Here is a 27,033-nt window from a genome sequence, read left to right as displayed (position 1 = left end):
CATAGGGCCTTGCATAAAATAAGCACTTGATAACAGCTATTTAGGTGCAATATATGGTATTTCCCCAAGCCAGATTTTGAGTGAGCAGCATTTCCTTTAGTTTGTCTGATAGCAAGTGTGTCTGTGCTGTTTAATAATTACTGTGTACCAATGACACATGTATTAAACAGTACTTTGACTATGTGATTTCAGGATAAATATCTTTCTGAATTTAATTAAGCTATGCCATTATGGTCTTTTCTTCATGGAAATTAATGGAAAGCAAGCAATACATTATCACAAACTTATTTAAAATCAATTTATTAGCTGAAAGATGAATTATTTTGTTCACTATATTATCATCAAAACTTAAATTGAGAGTTTGCAATTTTAATCAGAATGTAGGCTCCATGCACGTAGGAATCTTGCCTGTCATTTTCACGGCTATGTCTCCAGTATTTAGAGTAACCATAGCTCTTTAATACTATTTTGTTGAATAGTTTTCATTAAATGATGCAAAGTTACTGAGTTCCTCCAGTGTTTTTCACTTCACCCTATGCCCAAAGGCAGATGCTGTGATTGCTGCTTCTAGCTCAAGACATCTGCTTTTCAGTAGGTCCTTTTCTTTCTTTCATTCCCAATTATTATCTTTATGTGCCACTGCTAACGTACAGCATCAGATCTTGTCCTTCAGAGAATGAATGCTCTGTTTTTAGCCTCTGGATTCTCCCATGGAAGGCAAACTTAGTTTTAAGTTGCATTCATGTATTAAACATCTCTGAATTAAGGAACTTAAAATACTCATAAAAGCACAGTTATTTGATATTGAAGCCCGTAAGTCCAGCCACCATTTTCAATGGGGGTTAAAAAGAGGTACAGAAAGTAAACTAATTCATTTAAGGTCATATTTCTCTTTATATGTTCCCTTTCTGCTTTGCTTTTTTCTGATCCAATCAGAGTTTACATAGCCTATGTCTAGAAAGTACTGTCTCTTCTAAAACATACCCAGAAAAAATGATGGCTTAGATCAGAGGCCACATGCTGGCTGCCCATGGGCTGTATTTGGCATGTATAATGTTTTTAAAAGTGGAATTAATTGCAAACATTTAAAAAATTGAGAGATTTCAGGTAGAATTCTGAATTTTGGCTTTTTGTGAGAAATGGGGTGGTGGGGGGGGGTATGGCAGAACATAGCTCACATTTCCATGTGTCATCAATGGGCTGGAGCTGAATAATTTCTGCAGGTAAACTGGAAGGTATAATTGAGCCCTCTTTTCACTTACTTACCTGACTACTCCTACTGGCCCCATCAGAGATCTGTAAATAGTAACATCCTCCCTCCCTCTCTATCTTCCTCCTTCTCTCCTCCCATCCCATCCTTCTAGTATTATTATGTTGACCAATAGTTAGCTAAATTTATTTTCAGACATGTAGAATTTGCCTATTTTTGAGCCTTCCTGAAAAATGTGTGATCAAGTTATTTCTATAAGCCCAGAATAAAAAAAATAGAGTAGGAATCATTTTAAAGTATTCTGTTTTAAAGTATAGAAAATATGACATTAGCATCATTATTTTCATTACCAAACTTCTAATGAAAAGAATTTTGGACCTGAAACTAGACAACCAGGTTTTGAGTTCTGGATTTGCCACTTACTAACTTTGACCTTGAACAAGTTACCTCTTTGAGCTTTTCTCTTCATCTTTGCAAGGGAAGTGATTATGTCTGCTAGTCTCATGGTCATGTGTTTCAAATATGATCATGGGTGTGAAAGTTCTTAGGATGCCATATGGCACTATGTAAGGGTAAGATATTTTATGGAGAAGCAGAGCTATAGCATCTGGTTTCTCAAGGAGCTTGGAATCTGGTTACGGAGATAGGACTTACATATAAGATAAAAGACAGTTGACAGTATCCTTCTGATGGAGGCATTAAATGTTATCAGACATAAGAAAAAGTGCATGATTATGCACTCAAAATGAAAACTCAAAATTAAAAAGACATGTATAGTATTTCTTCCATTTACTAATTCATTTATTCCACAAATATTTTTTCTGCATTTACTCTGTGACAAAAAACATATGAAGTGCTGGAGGTAAAGTATAGAAATAGAAAGTCTAGGCTCTTGTTCTTTTAGAATTTGTATTCTAGTAGGAGGAGAGGGGAGCAATAACAAGTAAACAGACATATCATTATTTCAAATACAACAGTTCCATGAAAAAAATATAGGTTAGATGACAGAGCTGATGAGCAGAGCTGTTGCTGTTATGACTCTTACCATCCTACCATTTTTCCTTTACTTTTTGTGATAAAATACACAGAACATAAAATTTATCATGTTTACCATTTTAAGTGTTCTCAGTGGTATTTAGTACATTCACAATATTGTGCAACCCCAACCACTATCCATTTCTACAACTTTCTTTTTATCATCCCAGAGACTCTATACTCTTTAAACAATAACTCTCCATTTCTTCCTCCCCTCAGCTCCCACTAAATTCCATTCTATTTTCTGTCTCTATGAATTTCTCTATTAAAAATATCTCATATAAGTGGAATAATATATTTTTACTTTTGTGTCTGGCTTATTCCACTTAGCATGTTTTTAAGGTTCATCCCTGCATGTTGTAAATCCCAGAGACTCTATACTCTTTAAACAATAACTCTCTATTTCTTCCTCCCCTCACCTCCTACTAAATTCCATTCTATTTTCTGTCTCTATGAATTTCTCTATTAAAAATATCTCATATAAGTGGAATAATATATTTTTACTTTTGTGTCTGGCTTATTCCACTTAGCATGTTTTTAAGGTTCATCCATGTATGTTGTAACATATATCAGAATTTCATTCCTTTTTAAGGCTGAATAATATTACACTGTGTATACACACCATGATGTTTATTCACAATATTACCTATTTTACAAAGCACCATAATAGCCATTGTACGTGGCAAGAAGAGTATTAACTCAGGGATTATTGGTTAAATTGTCACAAAACTGTAGTGCTATATAACCAAGTTGTTCTGTGTAATATTCTATCTGATATATTTGAATTCTTGTTACCAACAGTGAAGTAAGAGTATATAAATTGGGAGGAAATAAGGTCAATAGGTTTTCAGAAAATATGAAATGACAATGACTATAGTTTGGACCAGTCCTACTTATTCCCCTAATGTGGGACTTTCCTCTATTCAGGGTGTCTTTGGAGCATTTTTCTAGAATAAACTCAGGTAATGGGCTTCTACTACCACCTTGGGGCATAATTTCACAATCTTTTAAATGTCACCATTGGGAAGATTTCTTAAGATTGCCAGTTGAATGCTGTTTTGCAGTGTGATTGCATACTACTAGAAAAAACCTGCTTGGTGACTGAGGAAACCAAGTTCATTCATAAGGAAAATGTTAGGAGAGGAAAGAAACAGTTGATGGCAAAAGTAAGGTAGAGTTAGTGTAGATAACAGGTCCTCGAATAATGTCTTTTCATTCAGTGTCATTTCCTTATGATGTTGAGGAGAAGCTGTAGGAACTTAACTCCTGTTTATATCAATTAGCCTATGGTGAAATTGGTTTTGTTATATGTCATTAGCTTAAAGTGGCAGAACTTGTTGATGATGTTAAATGAGGACTAACTGTATTATGTGTTTGATATTATTCAGGATAGGAAGTCCCAGATATTAGAAAGGATAAAAAGAAAAAAAGTGAAATTTCAAAAAGAGCTAAAATCTTGTTGCAAAGTAACCGAATGCAATATATATTACAGAGCTTACTATAGACTGAGGTTTATAGCACATAGTGGTTGCTGCTTTGATTCTTAATTGTTTGAGATCTCAGTTGCTTAAGCTATTAACTGAAACATGAGTATGGCACTTTGCTATATTAAAAGCTGATCATGTTCCACTCCTGCTCAAAAGGAGTTCATTATATATGAAGTTATGTATAAATATCGAATACACACAAGGAGCGTGTATTAAATTTAGTTATAAAAATACAAGTATCCCAGAACCACTGTCTTTTTCATTGCATTGGAAGTTCTTTGCTCGGAGTTTAATTCTGGTATGGGTCGTTGTCCAAAAATCTTGCTTAAACTATTTTTAGAGCAAAGTGCAGACTCTAGTGAACTTGATTAAGAGGCCTCTTCTTGAACCTCTTTTTACTGGCTTCTGTTGTGACATAGGATGGCTTACCTTTCAACACATAACTGTCACTTTCTTTTTCGTGGTTTGTTTGCTTTTAGAATTTTTGATGGTAAGGTTGAAATGTGTTAACTTTGGTGCCTTTTGGGAGATGGTTATATGAAAGGAGGCCTTTAGATGTATAATGTTGGTCTTTCAGTTCACTTACCTATGAGAAGGTCCTGTGTTGAGGAGAGGTCTTTGTTGCAGTGGTGTATCGGGGAAGGCATTTTTCTCTCCTGAATGTATGCTGTTAATTAATGGCCACAGTGGTTGACTGAATTCCCAGAGCAAAGAATCCCTCAGACCCATAGCTATATATTCGCAGTGAGAACATATGTTTTTCTAGGACCACAAATTTTATCATAACAAAGAACTCTGAAAGATTAAATTTTTTCATCCTCCTCACTTACCCTTTTGCTCCTTTGCTAGCATGAAGGAGAAGGAGCTGGGATGGAGTGGATTTCTTCTGTGACCTTATTTCCCAAGAGAACGGGTACACTGGAGTAAAAGGAATAAAAGTGCTTAACTAGCTCCATTGGTAACAGAGTAGACAAATATTTAGAACTGATTCAATAGCTGTAAATTATTTGCTTTAATAACGATAAAAATTTTATTAAAAAAAGAAAGAATATTTTGTTATGAACCCTGTATGTGGAGCTTAGTTGTTATGTGTAGAGCTATTTCTGTTTTGTTTTTGTTTTTTGTTTTTTTTGCCATAATAATCACAAAATTAAATGTTAGGATTGTGATTTAGACACAAATAAAAAGGTACATAGGATTAAAGTTTGCTTTCATATTCTATGTAGTGATACTTCAGCCAACAGTTGTGAAATGTAACCATTTCTATCATTTAGCAGTGAGCACTGTGTGGATTGTCTATACAGTGTCTGCTACCACTAATTTCTAGCCATATTGTGACATAGCTTCATTGCTGTAAAAAGCAAGATGGAGGTAAATACAAATTTTTCTAGTTGTTGACATTTTTGCCTGAAGTTTTTGTAGGAAAAGAAATAGAATATGAAATGAGGTTTCATGTTGTCTAGATTTCAATTATCCAGCCTTCTTCCTTTATGAACATCATCAATGTGCCATTATTTGGTGGCACACATACATTTTATATTAAATTGTATAAGCTACATTTATTTCTAATTAAATAGCTTGAATACATTTTAAATTTTAGCTCAGCTACATTCAAATTTGCTTATGGCTTATTGTCTGACATCATATATTGCTTGTTACAGGGGGATTCAGTAAGAAATCTCACTTTGGTTATACCACATAATCATACTGCCTTTTGTTTATATTTTCCTTTGGGAAGAACACATTTGGATCCTAGAAGCGATAGTTTATAATTTAAAAAAAAATCAATAAATAAATGATAAGGATAGGGGTGCTGAATATAGTACAGAAATTCAGAGAATGAATGTAGTTTAAGGTTAATATTTTGAAGTGAAAAGAGATAAGAAATTTAAATCTACCCTCAGACTATACATAGCTAGTGGGAAAGGAGTAAAATGACTCAATAGGGCATGTTAGAATAAAGGACATGTGGTTAGTGTTGTCTTCTTTATGCCTTGTGGTGTTTATAAGACAGATATGGAGATGAGTCAGCTGATTTTTCCTTATGAATAAAGAAGTTAATCACAGAATAATCTTAAATGACTACTCTGTCATAGTTAGCATGCACTGATGGTTTACTATGTGTCAGGATCTGTGCTAGGACTTTATAAAAATTAACTCATTTACCATCCCAAAAGCTCTTTAAGGCAGGTATTGTTGTAGCCCACATATTATGGAAGAGGAAACTGAGACGTTGTGAGGTTAAATAGCATGTCTGTAATAGCCAGTACATAGTAAAGTCTCAACATTTGGTATCTGACTTCAAACCTCATGTTCTTAATTGCCATCTGAGACTAAATTTGCTACATTTGAAATCAGAATATACAATTCAGTATCTTCAAAATTAGCCAGCAGAACTGCAGGCAAATTGAAATAGTTTTTAGACATCTCTTCTTGGGTCTATATGAAGAAGATAGTCAACCAAAAAACAAATGAAGAGTCATTATTTGAGTCTCTACTATCCTCTATGAAAGTCTAAGCTTGATTTTCTTTAACAAGCATCCTTCTATTTAGAAGTCAATGTTAGTTTCTTGCTTAAAATAATATAGTTGAAAACGAGTAGAGTTGGCAGATTTGGCAACTAAAATTATAGAACACTCAAATGTGAATTTCAGAGTAATCTGATAAGGGGTTGGTTTCTAAAATATATAAGGAACTTCTACAGTCTAACAGCAAAACAAAGAAATAAAGAACAAATGGGCAGAGGACCTGAGTAGACATCTTTCCTTACAAGTGGCCAACAAATATATGAAAAGGTGTGCAACATCACTAATCATCAGAGAAATGCAAATCAAAACTACAGTGAGGTATCACTTCACACTTGTCAGGATGGTTATTCTCAAAACAAACAAACAAAAAGATAACAAGTGTTAAGATGTGGAGAAAAGGAAACCCTTGTACACTGTTGCTAGGGATGTAAAACAGTACGCCCACTATGGAAAATAGTATGTAGGTTTCTAAAAAAAAATTAAAAATAGAACTGCCATATGATCCAGCAATCCCACTCTTGGATATAAGTCCAGAAGAATTGAAATCAAGATCTCCAAGAGAAATTTGTATTCCCATGTTTGTTACAGCATTGTTCACAATAACCAAGATAGGAACCTCCCCTCCCCCAAATGTCCACCAATAGATGGATGGTAAAGAAAACATGGTATATACATATAATGTAATACTATTCAGTGTTAAGAAAGAAGGAAATCCTGCCACTTGTGATAATATGGCTAGACCTGGAAGGCATTATGCAAAGTGGAAGTAAGTCAATCACAGAAGGACAAATACTGCATGATTCCACTTACAAGAGGGTTTTAAAATAGTCAAACTTACAGAAGCAGAAAATAGAACCGTGGTTGCCAGGGGTTGTTCAATGGTATAAAATACAGTTATAGAAGATGAATAAGTTCTAAAGATCTACTATGAGATATACTGCATATGGTTAACAATACGATGTGTAATTTAAATGTTGTTAAGAGGGTAGATCTCATGTTAAATGTTAATACACACAAAGAAAAAGGGACATAAGGAAACTTTTGATATATGTATACCTTGATTATGGTGATATTATCATGGGTGTTGCATGTCCTAATGCATCAAATGGTGTACGTTAAGTATGCACAATATTTTTGAATGCCAATTATATCTCAACCAACCAGAAAAAAAGAAATTCTAATTTAAGCTGTGTTTTATCTGATAACCCTTATATTTTATCTAAGGTTGTCATTTCTGCTGTAGCAACTCCATTATGTTTAATCTCAATAGATTGTTGTCTGGTAGAACAATATGAGTCTATACAACAATATGAACTTACCTTTTGCCAGACCACATATTATGTATAAATGGCAAAAGTGCACCACTTAAAGACTGATCACTTTATAGTCCATAAGGCACAATAATGAGACACAATTGTATTTACTTTCTCCAGTAACATGGCAATGAAGTGATCTTCTTTTGATAACTTTCTAGATAACTGAAAGCTACGACTTCATTTTAGCCTTTTCTAGTGCTGGCTAAAATGCACCACATAATTTTGAGACCCATTACAGATTATGCGGAGCATTCTTAAACCACTGTTGCGATGAGAGCTAAGCCGGTGGTCAGAAGATCTGGATTCAAGATTCACCTCTGCCAGTTATTACTTGTTTTCAAATTATTCTTTCACGTTCTATGTATAATCTAGGAATATTAATACAGATGGATATCTGTTCTTAAACAATGATCCTAGAATGCTGTACATTTATAGATTTGATGCCTATTCTCTGATATCCAAGTATCAATATTCATTTTGCAGAGCCATAAGAAGACTCTGTTAACCAGCCCTATTCCATTTTTAGCTTGATGCTTCACACTCTTACTTTAAGTTCCATAGACTTAGAATAAATTCCTAAAAGTAGGTTCATTTTTCCCCTATAATTAAAACACATGAGCTCTATCATTTGTTGCTCAAAGACTTTCTATTTCCCACTCATTCCTAGCTGGGAGGCTATGTTCCATATATTATTAATAACATATAATAATAGCTACTGTTTGAGTATCTACTCTATTCTGACTTTGTGTTAAAAGCTTTATACACATTTATTACTTACAACAATCCTACCATATATAATAGCATTAACACATTTCATTCATGGGAATAGAGGCTCAAGTTGTTAGGTAAACTTGACAAATTCATTTCACTATTATGTGTTGAAGCCAGGATTATACTCAGAAAGGTATTTCTGATTTACCAGCCCATGCTCTGAGAGAAAGACCTTTGGAGAAATAGTAACACCTCTGATTTATTATGTCTTTCTTTGATTAAGTTCAAACTGTCACATGATTTCTTGTTTATTATAATGACATTTCTCTGAAGAAAATAGGTGACATTCCCATTTTATAGATAGAGAAGGAGGGTAATTGATTCGATTCAGTTGTAATAATAGATGCACCTCATTATGGTTTAGTTTAGCCCTGATCATTTCAGGGGTCTTTCTATTTATCCCATAATCTCAAATGATTGCTTTATTTGCCTTATAGCATTTTTGTCTGTTTTGGGTATTAGAGCTTGGAGTTTTAGAATATTGTACATTTCTGGAGAAATCATTTAAATGATAATTCATTTCTATTTCCTATTGTTATAGTCTGTAGATGGCAAAGGCATTTGCACAAAATCAACACTTTGGTTGTACAATGCTAGCATAAAGTAAAAGCACTCCTGGGTTTTTGTACTCACCCAAATTGCAGTATTGTGGAGAAAAGAATGAAAGTATAACATTTGGGTGAAGAAAGAAGGAAACTGTGGTTTTAAAGTGAGGCTTGCATTTGCTGCCGGGCAATCCTTAGAAACCAACGAAGCTTTCTTGGCTAAATCTCCAGGGTTGACTTTTTAACAGAATGGAATTCGAAAGGTACATTTATTCTGGAACACTGATGTATCCAAAAAAAAATGAGAATTTTAAAACAATTGTTTCATCAAATTCCCATTTTTTTTTTGATTCAGAAATGAGAAAAAAATTCTCATTTTTTTTTTTTGATTCAGAAAGAGTTGAGAAACTGATTTAGATTGCACATTTTGTTTTGAGTTTACCTAAAAAAATATGAGCTTATTGACTGATCACATGACTGGCATATGCAAATGCAACTCTGGAAACTTTTAATAATTTACAAGATGGGAAATTCAGATCCTAGTTGTTCAACAAGGAGATTCTAGTTCAAATAATGTATATAGTAAGTGTGGTGTGAGATACCATAATGTGATGATATTAGATACATGATGTAAAATAAAAACAAAATGAATAACAATAGTAAAAATGACTAGATTCAACCACCTCAGTTTCTGGAAGATATAACACACGATGTAGGATTATTGGTAGGGTTACATGATTGTCTCTTAAATTTATTACTATATATTCTTATATATACAAAATGCATACATACGTGAATCTCTTATATGTGAATACACATCTTTATCTACTTAATCTTTATTTCTGTCCATCCACTCTCAATAGGAATATTACTGTCTATCTGCCTCAAAGATAATTGCTATTTCAATAAAAAAAACATGGTTATCCTAGTCATAGTCTTTACCATAAAATGCTGGTGAAATTGGATATGATTATTGGGTAAAACCAAGAATGTAGCGAAACTTGTGGCTCTAGATGTCCTATTTAGTAGGATTATTCTAATAACCTATTAGCAAGCAAAGAATGATTTAGTTTTAGAAGATATATTTGTTTCTCTATAATATAGAAATGAAAAGTAATAACAAAAATAACTTATTGTAATTATATTAATATTGTAATAATAACTGATACTTGTAGAATGTAAAAGTTTAAAAAAACTTTTCATAGTCTACCCTCACTTTGGTATCTTTAACTTATCTCTCCCTTCTGGGTCCTTCCCACCTTGCTAAAATAACTTTAGCTACTACTCTACCTTCGCTTCCCTTCTCTGCGTGTTTCTTGAAAGATTAATCTTGACTCCCTTTCCATTTTCTCAACTCCCAGTCTCCCCTCTTATTTCATTTTGTATCACTTCACCAATATGTGCACTATTCTTGCCGTTGACATTCCTAGCTGATGAATATAATAGAAATTTAATTGTTTAAATTAAAATAAATAATGAAACTTCTCCATTAAAAAGGATTCATCTCTTTTGTTCTGATTATAAAATCAATACACTCATTCTTTTATTGAGCATGTACTGTAGGTTTTGTTCTATATGCTGGAGCAGCGATTACTAGACAGGATCTGCCACCATGGAAATTACATTTTAATGGGAGAAAGAAGAAAATAAACACTTAAGTGTACAATAAGTAAATAAGATAATTTCAGATTGTAATAAATAAAGTGCTACAAGATATTGGGAGCAAGAGAGACCATAGGCTTGGTGTCTCTGGACTCTAGAGGGCAGGATGGTGAGGAGGTACTGTCATAAATGGAAGTTCACCATGCAAAGACTGGAGGAAGAGCCTTCAAGGCAGAGCAAACATTTATCGTAAGTTCTAGATCAGACTTGACACTAGGGACAAGGTAGGCCAATGTGGCTGAAGTGTAAGGAAAGAAGGGAACAGGTATGTGAAGTTGGGTCAGCGAGGTCAAGAGGAGACATAATGTCAAGCCTTCTATCCAATGAGAAATTTACAGTTTACTCTCCTTCCAACAGGTAGGCAAATCCTGCAATTTTAAGCAAGGGGTAAGGTGAGTTATGTGAAATTTACATACTAAAGTGATCTTTCTGGTCCTTATGAGGACAAAAGGAACTTGCCTCATCAGTTGGATTCTACCTTAAGGGTAGATTCCTGTACTAGTTTTGGCTGTTGACATCAATGCCACTGTAATTAGTTAACACCAGCTTGGCCTTAATAGTAGATCAATGGAGAGAAATGTCCTAAAATGATTTTAATATATATCGTCTTATGTTACCTTTATTTCCACAGAAGTGCCATAAGCTCAAGGGGAGGCCAAGTGGTTGGATTTTAGCCCCAGCTTTTATCACCTGTGTGCATAAGGTTTCTCTCCCTTTTTCCTTCTGCCTTTTCTTCTTTTGACCAGCTAAACTTATTTTCTGTTTTTATGAGGAAATGATTTTTCTAGTAGCATAATAGTTTAAAAAGAAATCTTGCTCATTTACAATTAAATGCATTCTTAACATTGGTGGGGAGGTGCAGGGTTTCAAAATCTTCCAAAAGTCTAAATCTCAGTGAGTATAACTAAAATATGTAATACAGAAGAGAAGAGTGGGTGATAGTCTGGAGATTTAATTGTCAGTTCTCTCCTTTGACAACTTTCACTTCAGCATCCTTCACTGCCAAGGTTACCATTCTCAATTATCCCATTTCCCTTGTGCTTCCTTATAAGCTGTTGCTGCTTGGGGAGCAATTTCAAGGTTTCCTTTTCTGTGTGTATTTATCCTTCAGTTTCCTGTTTCTTTTTGCCTCAGCTTTTGCTGTTAAAAAATTTTGCTGTTTTTACAAGAATGTGACAATTCTGAAAGTGCCTTTGGACCTTGACTGTGGTGGAAATTTTTAAACTGAGACCTGTCGGTTAGCACATTGATAAGAAGAGAATGCCTCCTCCTTTTGTGTTCTTATACAAGGTCAAGAAGAAATGTGCCATTCAGCGTTTTTTTTTTTTTCCTTTGGGTTTTCTTCTTTGATATTGCCTCTTTGTCGAAAATCCTCCATCACTCCCATTATACCTCAGTTTGTTCAAGTTTGATTGTTAGTTAAAAATCATTTAGAATAAAATTTATTGCAGATCAGATTTCTCCCTTTTTCTTCTTCTCCATTTTGCCTTTCTCATTCCTTCTTGCACCCCTACCTCTTTTTCACATTCTTCTTCCTGTTTGTCCTTCCCTAATTTCATCCTAAAGAAATAACACATACTTACTTCCTTCTCACATGGCAACTATACAATATATTTGGCTCTAAGGCACCAGAAATGTATGGGACACAGTCCCTATCTTGGACCAGGCTCTAGATGGGGACATGGTCTCCATCTTTAGGGATCTTAGAGTGGAGGATGGAGATAAGTAAATGGAAAAATATAATGCAGTGTGGCACGTGGCTGTTGTGCATAAAGAAGAGTGCTCAAAATGAACAAAAATAGGAATTCTAACATGTATTCTGACCAATGAATAGGAAGTTAGCATTTTGAAGAGTGGATGGGGGATGCGGTGGGCGGCTGATGTGCTTCAGGTGACATGGAGGTGAGATTTAGCTGGAAGACATTGAGGAAATTTAGTAGAGTGAAAATATAGACTATAAATGTGTGTGTGTGTGTGTGTGTGTGTGCGCACGCGCGTGCGTGTGTTGAAAGAGATGTGGAAGAATGGCATGGAATAAGATTAGAGTCATAAAGAGTCAAAAATAAAATTTTAACCCTGATACAAGTTTTTATACCCTGCTAAAGGTTATGGCCTCCTCCCTACCCCCACTCTGATTGTAGAGGGGAATAGTGAAGGTGTTAGTCATATGAATGGTGTCTCTTAAGGTTATAGCTGCATATTTGGCTACAGCAGAGAAAATGCATTACATTCAGTCAACAGTATTTATCAGGTACTTAATAAGTGCTAAATACTGCAAATATAGTCATGAAAAAGGCAGACACAGACCCTGACATTAGTTCCATAGGATCACAATGTTCGTGGCAGGTAGTCCATTAGGAGGCTGTGGCCCATGAGAAATTTTGGTGGTCTGAACTGCAGTATTGCAATAGAGATTCAAATAAGTTTATATATTTAGGAGTTATTTAGGAAGTAGTATTAACAGAAGATGATAATTGACTGGTGGGGGCAGGTGGTGTGAGAGGAAGAAGCCATGAATCTTTAGAGACTTCCAAATGTTGACCTGCTTTCTGTTTCCTCTTTTAGTTTGACTGCCTAGTGACTTTGTGGGTGTTTCCTTTCCCATATGTCTAGTTATCAGTTTGACCAGCTGTCAGTTTTGTCCTCCCATTTGGTGGGTGCACAATGGGATGGAAAATACAATGGGTCATTGACCTCGTGGCAGAGGCCATTTGCTGTATGAAAGCCATTATCAAGAATTATGCTAAGCAGCTCTTAGTGTCAGATGAGTTTTGCTAATCTGTTCATTCCTTTAGATGATATGCAGTACAATAATAATATTGCAGAGATTGGATATAAGCAGAGAGGCAGGATGGTTGGAAAAATGAGAAAAAGTAGAATCTTATAACAAAGCTAATACTGAGTAGAATCTTATAACAAAGCTAATACTGCTAAGAGGAAACAAAGTCAGTAGAATGGAAGATTTAAAATGGGCATTTGGTCTACTGAGAGGGACTACTCTGTAAGATCATTTCTCCAAGAGGCTGCCTGAAGACACTAGCATCCAGTGTTACTTTGTGGATAAAGGTTTCTGGAAAATGCTGCACACTCAAATATGCCTCCTTTTTCAAAAACTTGGTTACATTTGTTGAACCCAAATTTTACAAATGTATTTGCCCCTTATGTCTTTCATTAATACTGTATTAACATTCCGTGGAAATGACGCCTCACGGACACACCTAGGGAAATGCTAGTCTAAACGAATAATGATCATAGTAAGTGTTAGCATTTACTGAGTGTTTATTATCTTCTATGCATAATGTTGAACTCTTTACATGGATTATGTAGTCTTCATACCAAGAACACTATGAGATAGATATTATTATTATCTTCATTTTAATGATAACAAAAATACCCTGACTTATTAATTTGTCTAAAGTCATATAGTCAGTAGGCAGGGAGCCAAATGTTTAACCAAGCAATCTAATCTAAAAGGTCAGACTTGTATCTTTTAGTACATTATCTTGACATGTCACAAGAGCAAGGTCCACATAGGACTCGAAGCTGTTGGTGCCACTGAAACTCTATTCAGTCGTCTCGTGAGTGGGACTGTCTTCTCATGCACTCAAGGACCAAACATAACATGTAAATGACTGAACATCCACTAATCTCCAAGTCATTGATTCCTTATACATGCCAACCAGTGGGCCAGGCGCTTCACATGCATTGTTCCATGACACAAAAAGAAACTGAAGCAGAAGATACAGAAACCATACAAGATCACACAATTAGAAGCCAGTAGAGCCTGGACTCAAATCCAGCCAGACTCAGGAGTGAGTCCATGTTCTTAATCAACATTGCTTTCTCAACATCTGAATCAGTGGGCATAACTTCTAGGCCAAGAAATGTTAAGATATCTCTATATTAAACATGCATAATATATTTATTTTTTCATGCATTTATAAACATAACATGTAAATGACTGAACATCCACTAATCATCCACTAATCTTATACAGTATGAAAGAATCCTTCTTTGATACCAGCGAGTCATATTTTTGGAAACAAAGGTGGGAGGTAAAAGCTAACTTAGAGAATTCAAGAGGAATCAGACTATGTTTGGAAGTGACCTCATGAACTCGCAGTAGAACCAAGGCAAAGGGCTGTAGGTCAAGCAAGAATGGAGTTCAGCATAGGATCTAAATCTGAGAAGGTACTGAGTGACATCTATTTTCTCTCTCTCATAAATAAATGCAGAATGATGATATTTTATATCAGTTTTGCTTACCCCATTAGCAATGTTGTAGTTAATGTAGAGATTTTAAGACTAGACAATTCTGGGTTTGAATTTTTATTCTATCATTAAATGTTACCTCAGGGAAATTTCTGAATTTCATCATCTATGAAATGGGGATAGATATACCAATACCCTAAATTTGTTCTGAAGAGCAATTGAAATAATGTTCTATAAACTGCTAGAGAAAGTAGATGCTGAACTTTTATGACAGGTAGCTATCATTTTTTTTTTTAAATAACGTTTCTTTGCTTACCTGAGTTTTGTGGACTCAACTTGAAAACATTAAGTTAATATTTTTCTATTTGCCTTTCCATTTTTCTCCTACTTCTGACAAGTACAGCATAGTGGAGTCCAACAGTAGTAAAACATCTGTGTATCTCCAGTACTCAAGATGTACAATAAGAAAGCTATTGTACCAGGTGATTTTTTTAAAAAGCACATTAGAAATAATAGATTTGGAGTGACTTTATTCTGTGCAGGAATTCATCTAACTCATTTTATCTAAACTGCTTACTCTGACCATTTGACTTGGCCTTGAAGATGAAATCTTTGGGGAAAAAAGTAAAATAAGTCTATTTAAAGATTTTTCAAACAACTGTACCTTGAATTTTGTGAATAAGTTAAATTTATATTTACATGGAGAGAAAAATGGTAATATTTCCCAATTGATTTAGGCCATTGTTAAGTGAGTGAAGACTGACTGAGGTAGAATCTCTCTTATCTTTTGCATCATATCAAGGTACTTTGTTTGGAAAATTTTTATTCTTTCTCTTTGTAGTTTATATACAGTGAACAGCATTTTAAATATAAGAAATGCAACTTTCAGGAGTTAAATATATTAACATGTTATGAAAAGCTTTAAATGTAGAATAATTGTAATGGAAAAGCAATGGTTTCACATACTTAGGATTTTTATTATTTTTTATTTGCAGGATGAGTAAGAGATACTTACAAAAAGCAACAAAAGGAAAACTGCTAATAATAATATTTATTGTAACCTTGTGGGGAAAAGTTGTATCCAGTGCAAACCATCATAAAGGTAAGGTCTTCTGTTTTCTTTCTCAGCTAGCTGGGATACAGACTATTGTGTTCTGTCTTCACTGGTCTATTAATTTTACTAGATATGGGTACCTTCCCACGATTTCCTTTAAGTAAAAATGCAGGGATAGTTATCCTTAATATGGCTTTGATAGTAGAAGCATAATTATTTAAATGTTTCCAGAATAACTGCCATTTCTGTAAATAGTGTTCAAGAGTTTGGAATTTCTGGCTTTCCCCTGTCATTTACATTTTTAAGATAGTGATGTTAAAATGTTGAGTTGACCTATAATGAAGACGAGTTTCAGATTGTAGTCATTCTTATACTGAAAGCATATATATATATGTATGTATGTATATGTAAGTTTCCCTCCAGTGCTTTTTGCGGATCATACTTCTTCATGCCAGAGTTCTTTTGTGACCACCATTTGGATCTACGTCTAGTTTGAGATTTAGCAGGCTTAATTCTGCTATAGAACAGAATGCGAATATTTGTTTTACACTTGTATGCTAAGCTCGACAGATCAAATTTATGTCCTTCCTGTTCTCTTTCCTGAGTAAAAGAGTCAGTATAATTAATAACTACCTTTCCAAATGAATTAAAATGGGGTTATTTCTGAACTGTTTCTACCATAATCAAGTATTCATAACCTGAGAAGTCAATTTAGATTTTTCTGTGAAATATGATTTTACAGTTCAGTTCTCAGTCCTCCGTAAATTTTAGAGGTTAGGAACTTACTTTCATATTTTATTTTGAGGTGAAGAGGGAGTTAAGACTGCCTTGAATTCCATAACACTTAAATTTGTTATACATGTACATTTAATTAGCATTACATGGAACATTAATACCAAGAAGAGGAAAGATGTGGTGAAGGAGTGATGTCTATCAGACAAAAATCTTTTCCCTATGTTTAAGTCAAAAAGAGTCATCTTTCGAAATATGAATTTTATGAAGTGGCCCTTCATATTTCATAATCTTGTTTTCTCCCCACTGTATGTGTTTGTGTATATGTGTGTGTGATATATGTATTTATATGTGTGTGTGTGTATGTATGTATGTGTGTATGTACACACACATATATGTATGTATATATTTATATACATACATATATGTGTGTAAATATATACATACATATATGTGTGTATACGTATATACATACACACATACATACACGCACATACCCACACACGCATACTGATCCACACATGATACTTTATATTCTTTTATAATTGTTATTAATGCAAAATTTAAAAGATGTGGAGCAGGACATTATTCCGCTTTTCCTAATTGGCAACAAAGAACCAAATTTAAGTACAAAGTAGTGTTAAATACTCATCTTCTTAAAAAAGTTGCCAAACACAGGGCCTGCTGCCTTGGGCTTAACAAGAAAGGACACATCATCCATACTATCCTGATGGATAGTTGCCCCAGTGCCCCTTCCCAGCCTATAAAAAAGAGTTGAGGGAAGTGTGTGTTTCGGAGGGGTGATTTATAGTAACTGTGGTGTCAGCCTGGCAAAGCAAGGGTTCATGGTAAAGGTGCTTTTTCATCTCCAAAGCTGAGTGATGGCATATCTGAGGGAATCTCTTATACAGACTGCCCCACAGTGAATATTGCATAAAATTCTTAAAACTACTTTTAAGAATTTTTAAGTTGTGTTATGGTCTATGCCACCCCCCAAACTAAGATCTTTTCTTACTTTTTGCCAAGAAAATACTTCTTGAACATAGGAGATTATACATTGTCTCAGAAAATCTACTTCAAGTGCCAAACCCAGTACATTATAGAAGGTAGGGTTTTGTGCTGTTTCAATTGTTCCATTTCTACCTGCCACTGATATTTTTAATGAAGATTTTAGGAAAGATTTCTTCATACTTTCCCCTTTCCTTTCTTCTCTTCTTCTTTTCTTTTGTTCCTCTTTATATTTTCCATATAAAATGCCCCTTTTGATTAAACTATTTTACACTTAGAATAAGTATAGTATACATGTACATTTTAGGACATGTTCATAAATAGAACTCCAGTATGCTCACTACCCAATTGAGAAATATAGCATTTTTTAAATCTCTTGAAACAGGATATGTCTGCCATTCTGACTTCATTCCTTTGCCTCCTTACTCAAAATAATCACTATTCTAAATTTTCTGAATATAATGCCTTTCCTTTATTTATAATTTTACCATGTACATATATGTCCAATGACATATAGCTTAATGTTGGTCATTATTAAATTTACGTAGTAATATTATACTGTGTTTTTCTATAATTCTCTATTTTGCTCAGCAATATATTTGTGACATTTATTGTAATTGGTGGCATATAGCTGCAGTTTATTCATTTTTTTTTTACTATTACATATTTTATTATATGAAGTCACCACCATTTATATATTTATTCTCTCGTACATGAACATTTGGTGTTCTCGTTTTGTTGTCATAAGCAATGCTTCTGTGAACATCGTCACTTCTCTCCTGGTGCCTGTGTGCAGGGTTTCTTGAGAGGACATTCTGAGGAGCAGAACCACTGGATCCAGAGCAGGCAGATCTTCAGTCTTACCAGATTAGGACTGATGGTTTTCCAAAGTGGTCGTACTAATAAAGTCATTCAAGATATTTCCTCACTATCTTGTCATCTGCTGAATCCATATTTAGATCTCTTCCTTCTGCCTGAATAGTGCTCCTTTGTGTCGTATCTCTCTTTTCCTTGATTGGTCTCGCCAGAGTTGGTAACTTTTATTAGTTTTCAAAGGACCAGCTTTTGCCTTTGTTGATCCGCTCATTTGTATGTTCTTGTATTTCATTACTTTTTGCTCTTTTATGATTTCATTAATTTTTATTTATGTAACAAACACTTTTTATACTTAGTAATATATGGCAGATACTTGTGGAGAACTGAAAGTTCCCTGGATTTCTCAGTGCTCCTGTAGAAATCCCCAGCCTCCTGAGACTTTTTTTTTTTATTAGTTTCAAGTATACAATACATTGGTTAGACATTTATACAGTTTATAAAACCATCCCCTAATTGCTCTTTCTCTCCTCTGGCTCTCCACTAACTGCATTCCCTATGCTGAGCACATACCCTGAGGATTAGATCTGTAGTCACTTGTGTAATTAATTGTTTTGATTCAAAAGGAGACTATCTCCCCAAGAGGGCTAACTGGTTGCAGCTTAAATTAGGCCTCTAGGGTAAACTCTCAAGGTGCCAGAAAGGGCGCTATCTGCCCTTGGAAAGATGTATTTACATTCTAAAAGGTTAGAGTGAGAACCTAGGATCCTTTCCAACTGATCTCAAAGAAGCAAAAGATTTTTTTTTTTCCTTTTTCAGGAGGGGAATGACAATCTCTCTCTTGCATGTAGTGGAAAAAAAATCCATGCTCTCTATCACTCTCCTATACTTATGTAGCACATTTGACCTGGCTTTCATCATGGGTAAGGCTTAGGGCAAGAAAGGCTATTCACTTATATTTTTATGGAGAGTAATTAATAAGAAATCTGTATCTGATCCAGAGCACCTTGTGTGAGTATTCAAGATAGAAATAATAAACATAAATGTTAAAAACCCAGTAGCTCTATTGTAAGAAGTTTACAGCTATCAACTCATTCAATCCTCATAACAATCTTAAGGTATGTACCATTATTAAACCTATTTTACAGATCAGAAATTGAAAAGAAAGGTTAAATAATTTATATCAGGTTGCCGAGCTAGTAACTATTAGAGGCAGGAATCATCTAGGTAGTCTTGCTCCATATGACATATATGACTAGTAGTAAATTTTTATTTATACTGTTTGGAGTTCAGTTGACTTCCTGAATCTGTGGATTGGTGTCTTTAATGAACTTCGAAAAACATTCAGGCATCATCATCTCTTGAAATATTGCTTCTACACCACTATCTTTATTAAACTAGGATTCTGGTTAGGTGTGTGTTAACTTTCTCTTTCTGTTCTCCATGTGTTTCAGTCTTTATATTTTCTACCTTCAAGTATCTCCATGTTTTATTCTGGAATATTTATTCAGATCTACTTTCTACCACACTAATTCTGTGTTCTCTCTGGTATAATCTGCTTTTTAATCCATATACATTTTAATTTCATCTATTGTATACTACTATACATACTTTTTTTTTGTAAATTGGCTTGGCTTTGGATATACTTCTGTTCTCATATTTTCATTTTGTTTTCTACATTGTATAGATATCAAACTATATTGTATATCAAATTACTATGTAAATAGTTTGATTTGATGATTTTATTTTATGAAATTTTGCATTTTCCTGGTGACTCTTATTCATGATACTTTATTTTGGGGTTTGTGATTTTTAAAATTTTTGTGGGGTAATGTTCATCGTAAGCATATTTGTGAGAATTTTAAAAGCCTATGCTTAGGATGCATTCTTCCAGAGATGATTTGCATATGCCATGTGTCTTAGGTGTAGTTCTCTAGAAGCAAGGCCAAGTCAGGAATTCTCATTGATGTTATTTATTGAAAGAATGCTCTCAGGAGGAGAATGAGGGTAGCAGGATAGAGCAGGAGGTAAAAGCTAAGCACAAATAGAGTCTCAGCTGGAGAAAAGCCTGGTCAGATCCTGGGGAGTCTCTGAAACATAAATTGCCCCACAGAGTTGGTACCTTTTTGAGGCAAGATAACAGCCTCTTCTGCCCTTGTGTCCATTTGTCATTGGCTGTTGACCTATCACCCATGGGAAGGAAGAACCTTCCTGGGAAATGACCTCTCTTTAGCAGAAGATGAGTCTCCAAACAAGGGAGGAGCTGGGAATTATAATTTGCTAACATTTACAGCAAGGGGAGGAAAGGTGCACAGTGATAAAAAAGGATCTTGGTAATGAATCATCAGCTATATTCCACTGCAGTCCACTCCTTATGCCCCTCAAATCTGCTTGCTTCTCACTTAAGTTCACTCAATCCAGCCAAAGCTTATCAAAGATTCTGGTTAGTTAGAATTTATAAGGAAATGTATTTGAGTAGGGATAGTGAGATCCCCACTAATGCAGTTGGTACCAAGTTGATACTCATTTTCTGGCCACTCCCTTAGCCATTTTAGATTCCCCTCTCTTTCAGCTAGCACTTCTGCTTTTAAAGAGGCTTGCCCGATGTTTTACCCAGGTGTCATACCTGAGGATTCTCAGCTTTGGATTATCATGCTCTTGATGCCGTGGTTGTTGTACTTAGCAATTTATATAGTTATAACTGGGCATAGGGATGCCAAGAAATGCCCTAGTGGATCATCTGAGAGCCTAACATATTCTTCCCTGCCCCAGTACATTATCATTAGGGTCATTTGTCCCATGAATATCTAACTCCTTTTGTTTCTTGCTGATCTATGAGGCTGACCAGGCAGCAGCTGTAGCTTTATGTCTAGCAGGACTTTTACTGTTTCCCATGGCAAAGCATTCTATTTCTGAGAACTAGTACTCCTAGTCTCATAGTCTATTGATACTTTTCACAGGAATATTTTAGACTGGATAATTCCGACAGAAAATTTGTTTTATACTCAGTAATTTTCAAGTATATACACTAAGGGCTGAGGATATAGCAGTACATAAAAAAGGCAAAATCTTGTTTTTATGGAGCTTTTGTTTCAGAAGTGGAAAGATAGATAATAAAAAGAAAAACAAAACAGTTTTATAGTATAAATGCTATAAAAATAGAGGAGGAAAGAAGAATAAAAAGGATTCAAGAGAAATCGCAATTTGTTTCATTTTATTTATTTATTTATTTTAGTTGAGGCAACCCTTGGTTGACCTCATGGATTGCAAGGACCTTTCAGCTTATAATCCTTTATTTTTTTATTTTTTACACCTACAGCACCTGGTCTTCCTAGGTGGTCTCCCTTCCAAGTACTAACAAGGCCAGACCCTGCTTAGCTTCCGAGATCAGACGGGATTGGGCTTGTTCGGGGTGGTATGGCCATAGACGAGAAATTGCAATTTTAAATAAAAACCTTTGGGCGAGACCTAAAGTTTCCAATAGAGCCAGTCATGAATATACTTGAGAAGGCAACGCAGCAGTAAGTATGAATGCTTTCAAGTAGGAGCATGCTTGGGGACCATGCGAAATGGCCAGAAGGATGGTGTGCACAGAGGAGAGCATGAAAAAAGGGAGAGGTAAGAGATTAGGTCATTACAGAACAGGTGAATGTAGGAGATGAAAGAACAGAATAAATAGCTCTTCAAAATACCAATGCAATGGCATTGTACTCTCAAGGGCAATCATATGCCGAATTGTGTTATTCTGTTTTTTAAACACGATATAAAAACACCTGTGGAAATCCAGAGCATTTGGATTTGAAAAATGAGCTATCTAAAAATCAGAAAATGCCACCTGCTTAATAAAATCTTCTGGGCTTTGGGAGCTAAAAATCCCTCACACACAACGCATACTTTTATTTCTCAAACTGCCTCTGAGCTTCAGTCCTGAATTCTCACAATCGTTTCGAGCTGGGCATTTTGGGAAGGGATAGTGATTAGCTCAGAGCATTGTGATAGTCAGTCAGAAAGTATAAGCAGTATTTCCCCCTTGGAAGCAATTATATTAGGTACAGTTTTAGATATTGGGGATCAGAGAGAAAACATTTCAGTTTAGGACTCCAAGCTCCCAACAAAAAAATATATTCGTTAATCTCATATGGCTGATGTGTTTTCTTGACTTTTCTTCCTCTATCCATCATCACATCCAAACTAAATCTTAAAAGAATGAGTTGTCATTGGATATTTGTGCTGGAAAAAGATCTGTATTTAGTGTGAACTATACAGGTAAGGTGTATACGCAAGATATACACCAAAAAACAAAAAAAGTTCACTTGATTAGCTAAGATTGAATGTATGTTATGTTCATTGTCATACAAGGTAATTACTAATCTGAGTTTGAAACTTTTGATTAAATGGACTTTTTTTCTTTCAAAGAAAAACAAAATTTAAAATAAGATGATTTTTAGTTCAAAGCCTAGATGAAAAGCAGTCATTTAATTTTTTGGTAGCTCTTTATTTGTTGGTTGGTTCATTTGATAGTTTGTTCATTTATCCAATCGACTGTTCAGGAAACAAAATATATATTGAGTATATATATTGAGTGTCTGTTAAGTGTTGGTCCAGTTCTGGAAATATAAGTGACCAAAACAGACATGATTCATGCCCTATGGAGCTTACAGTATAGTTAGGAAGAAATCCATTAATCTGATAATCAGAGAAATATTTAATTATAAATAGCATTAAAGTGCTATAAAGATAAAATTTCAGGATAAGAGTATATAAACTATAAATGGATAGAAAGGGATCATGGAAGTCTTTTCTAGGGATCTGAAAAGGGAGTAGAAGTTATGTAGACATAATTCTCTGGAGCTAAAAGAAGTCAGTGTCTGGAGGGCAAAAGGCAACGAGGATTACGGTGTACAGTTAGCTGAGAGAGGTGGCTGGGGCTGATCCTTTGGGGCCATGTCCAGTATGCTGGTTTTCTTACAGTTAAAATTGTTTAATCCAATTTAGCTAGGCTATTACTAGGTTCTCCTAGGCTGATTTGTAGCCAACTATGTTGCACATTGAAGTTTAAGAACCCTGATTTATAATTCACACTGTTTTAAGGACCCTGTTTATTAAAAAAATTGGATTAAAAGCCTAAGAAAAAGAAAAATGGCTATAACATAAACTGACTCTATTTTGGACTTTTAGCAATACGTTATATGATACATTTTATTGAATTTTCAAAATAACATGTTTATTTGAGAACTTTGGTGAGAAGGAAAAATATCAAGTAGAGAAATCAAGTCACACATCATTCTTCTACACAGAAATTATTAGATGGCATTTGGGCATTTTTTTTAAATCTAGTTTAATTTATTATTAAACATTTTGAGATCTTGGTGTTCACTCACTTATCTAATTATTCATACATTTATTGACATGGACTCGGCATGAGAGAGACTATGCTGTTCTGAGCTGATGATTCTGCTTTAAATTAATCAGATAAATTTCCTGGAATTTACCTTTCCATATCCTGATTTTTTTCTTCTCTTTAAGATATTTCACTCACATTTACAGAATAGTGCAGAAAATCCATATGTATGCTCAAAAGAATAATTATAAGGCAAACAACTGTGCAACTACCAACCAGGACAAGAAATAGAGTATTGTCAACTCCTCAAAGATCCTCATTCCTTTCCAGTATTTCAGCCCCTCCTCCCACAGAGGTACCGCCTTTCCTGACTTCCTATGACTGAAAAATAGAGTATTGTTTTGTCTCGTTTTTTAATTTTGTAAAAGTGGAATGCTACTATGGACATTTTTTTTTTCAGTGTGATTTGCTTTTTACTGTCAACATTTTCTCTTGAGATTCATTCATGTTGTGATATAGGATCCCATCGTGTGAATAGACTGTGATGTATTTATCTTGTACTATTGATGAATTTGGGTCTTTGCAGTTTGTTGTTATTGACAGTGCTGCTGTGGACATTATTGTATGTGTGTTTTGATTTGCATGTGCAAAATTTCCCCGGGGTATATTTCAAAAAATGGAACTTTGTAGGTCATATGATAAGCATATGTTCAACTTCACTTTTTTCCCCCACTTAGCAGTAAAATTAGCAGTAAATGATGTGTATTTATACTATATCTAAAAACTATCCATAAACACATATTTTAATAGGGGCATGAAAAAACATAATAATATGCTCTAAATTACTTAAGGAAATCTTCATCGTTAGATTTTTTTGAGATTTTGTTTGTGAATACTAATATTAAAACACGTATAATAATTGTTTACATTTAATATTAATCAATTACATTTATGAATACATTTTGTTCATATTTAATTTCTTTATATAGTTAACAAAAGAATTTCTGAGGTCAGAGATTGAAATGGTTACGTTCGTATCATTCAACACTCACTCAGGAAAAAGGAAATCGCACTTGGGTAGATTAAATTAGGGAACTGGTTACAAAAGGGCTGAAGGAAGAAACAGGGAACTGTGATACTACCAACCAGATGTTGAAAACTGCAGAAAGTTATGACTACCTCTCGACCTGGAGCAAAAAGAAAAGCAGTGTTACCCAGAGTTCCTGATTGTGTTTGCTGCTGAGTTTGCTGAAGAGCTACTGCTGCTTTAGGAATCACTTCCACTGGCACTGAGCGTGCAGTCTGGAACCAATTCTGTCTTGAAATTTCAAGAGCTTGGGAGATTGAATGCCTCTAGACTCTGCTAATGCTGCTAAAGCTCACAGGCATCTACAGTATCCTCCGTTAGCACTTCTTAAGCCAGAAGCAAAAAAAAAAAAAATGACTTCTTCCTTCCTTTGGTCTTCCGTTTTTTTATGAGTACCTTCTTTCAAGAAGCAAACTCCAAGATGAGCTTCAGTGTGCAAGAAATTTTGGGGGAAAGCACTTTTGAAGTACAAAGGCGGAGGGAGCAGGAGTAGATAGAGGTGAACCTTCAGATCTTGAAGAAACTCTGTGAAAGAAGAGAAGGTAGGAAGGAAGGAAGGTTGAATAGGAAGAGCCTCAAACTTCAGCACAGTTTTGAAAAAAGTCTTGGCCAGGTCAGTTTGGAGCCTTTGAGCAAAGCTTGCCCATTGGAGAGAGTCCAACAATGGACAGGCTGTAGTATTCGTGCCACGCTCAGACACTGACTGGTAGCAGCCCAGGGAAAGTGTGGCCTTGGCGAGAGCCTGTGATGCGTCCACAGGTGTGGCAACTGGAGGCCATCAGTCAACTACGTTCTTTGCAATGTTCTTCTGAGAGAAATCTAAGCACACATCTTTATGGTTGCCACACTCTATGGGCAGAATCTAACCAGAAACCAGATAGAAAGGGAGTCTTAGAAATCTAAGTATCTAAGTATCTAAGCTTTCATCCCCTTTCAATACAGAGAGGAATACAGAAAGATAAATACTGAAAAAGAAAATGGCAAATATCTGTCACAGGAATACATATCATCTAATTACTTTTTATTCCCTTACAGAGATATATAAAACTTCATTTCACCACTCTGAAAATAGTGGCTACTAATATTCCTTCCTCATGTGTATCCTGTTGGAATTCTGTTCTCAGAATATAGGTAGGACATTCTGAAGGTATAGCTGGTTCTATTAGTCCCTTCGTTTCTTCTCAGTGTTTGTGGAAGCTGCTTCGATAGGCACTAGATACATGCATCTAATTTTGGACTTGGTACGGCTTCTATTCTAGGTGTCTAAGACATTTCCATCTTCTTCCGGATCCTGCTGCCAGCTAAGGCAAGGGAGAATACCATTATCCTTCTGGTTTTCTGTTTGTCCTCTCAGAGCAGCTGCTGTTTCATTCTGAAGGCTCAGAAAGCATTCCTAACGGCACGCTCCCCATTCCACAGCTTGCTCTTGCTCTCTTCCTACTTGTTCAAGCCAGAGTCTTTGGAGTCATCCCTGACACCTTTCTTGCCATCTTATCCAATCACTTGTAAAATTCTATTCGTTTTAATTCCTAATTGTCTTTCAAATTTGAACATTGTTCTCTACCTCCATGGCCTTAATCTTCTTGAAATATTGCAGTTCTCCTCTTACTCGAATTTCCCAACTCTAATCAGCTCTACACACAGCTGCTGAAGTGAATTTTTAAAAATATATATTTGATAATTTTAATTCTCTGTTGAGAAACCTTAAGGTAAAGTTCAAAACTTGTAACGTGGTTGACAAAGCCCTGTGTGATTTGTCTCTCGTCCTCTTCTCAGGTACCTTCCCGCTTACTCAATATGATACAGGTACATTGTCTTTTGCAGTTTCTTGAAGGTGCCGCGCCCCTTTATACCATGTTTCCCTCTGTGCTTTTTGCATTTTTTTGCTTTGTCTAGCTAACTGCAAGCCATCATTCAGTCTATTATCTCCCTCAGAAAGCTTTTCTTATCCTTCTTGGTTAGTTTCTCTCTTATATGATCACATAGAACCTTGTACCCTTTATGTCTCTTATCACTATTATAATTAATTATGTGTATAATTATTTCTTTTTAAAATTTTATTTATTATTATTATTTATGCCTATAACACCTGGTCTTCTTAGGTGGTCTCCCATCCAAGCACTAACCAGGCCTGACCCTGCTTAGCTCCTGAGATCAGACAAGGTCAGGCGTGTTGAGGGTGGTATGGCCGTAGACTATATATTATAATCAGATATAATTTATATATACATA

The 27,033-nt window shown here is 35.0% G+C and overlaps 1 protein-coding gene and 2 pseudogenes across 1 annotated transcript in view; 1 reads left to right on the top strand and 2 right to left on the bottom strand.

The window, feature by feature from the left end:
- FAM19A2 (family with sequence similarity 19 member A2, C-C motif chemokine like) overlaps positions 1 to 27,033 on the top strand; it is a 373,701-nt gene that overhangs the window by 244,397 nt on the left and 102,271 nt on the right. Inside the window, exon 2 of the mRNA XM_015598408.1 lies at positions 15,762 to 15,868. Within this exon, the coding sequence (XP_015453894.1) occupies positions 15,763 to 15,868 (106 nt within the window). The 5' untranslated portion in view covers position 15,762. The remainder of the gene's footprint in view (positions 1 to 15,761; positions 15,869 to 27,033) is intronic.
- Positions 21,684 to 21,802, bottom strand: LOC112472400 (annotated as a pseudogene).
- LOC112472423 lies at positions 26,879 to 26,997 on the bottom strand (annotated as a pseudogene).

The sequence above is a fragment of the Pteropus alecto genome, unplaced genomic scaffold, assembly GCF_000325575.1.
Source record: "Pteropus alecto unplaced genomic scaffold, ASM32557v1 scaffold76, whole genome shotgun sequence".
NCBI lineage: Eukaryota > Metazoa > Chordata > Mammalia > Chiroptera > Pteropodidae > Pteropus > Pteropus alecto.
This window is presented reverse-complemented; position numbering and strand designations above follow the sequence as displayed.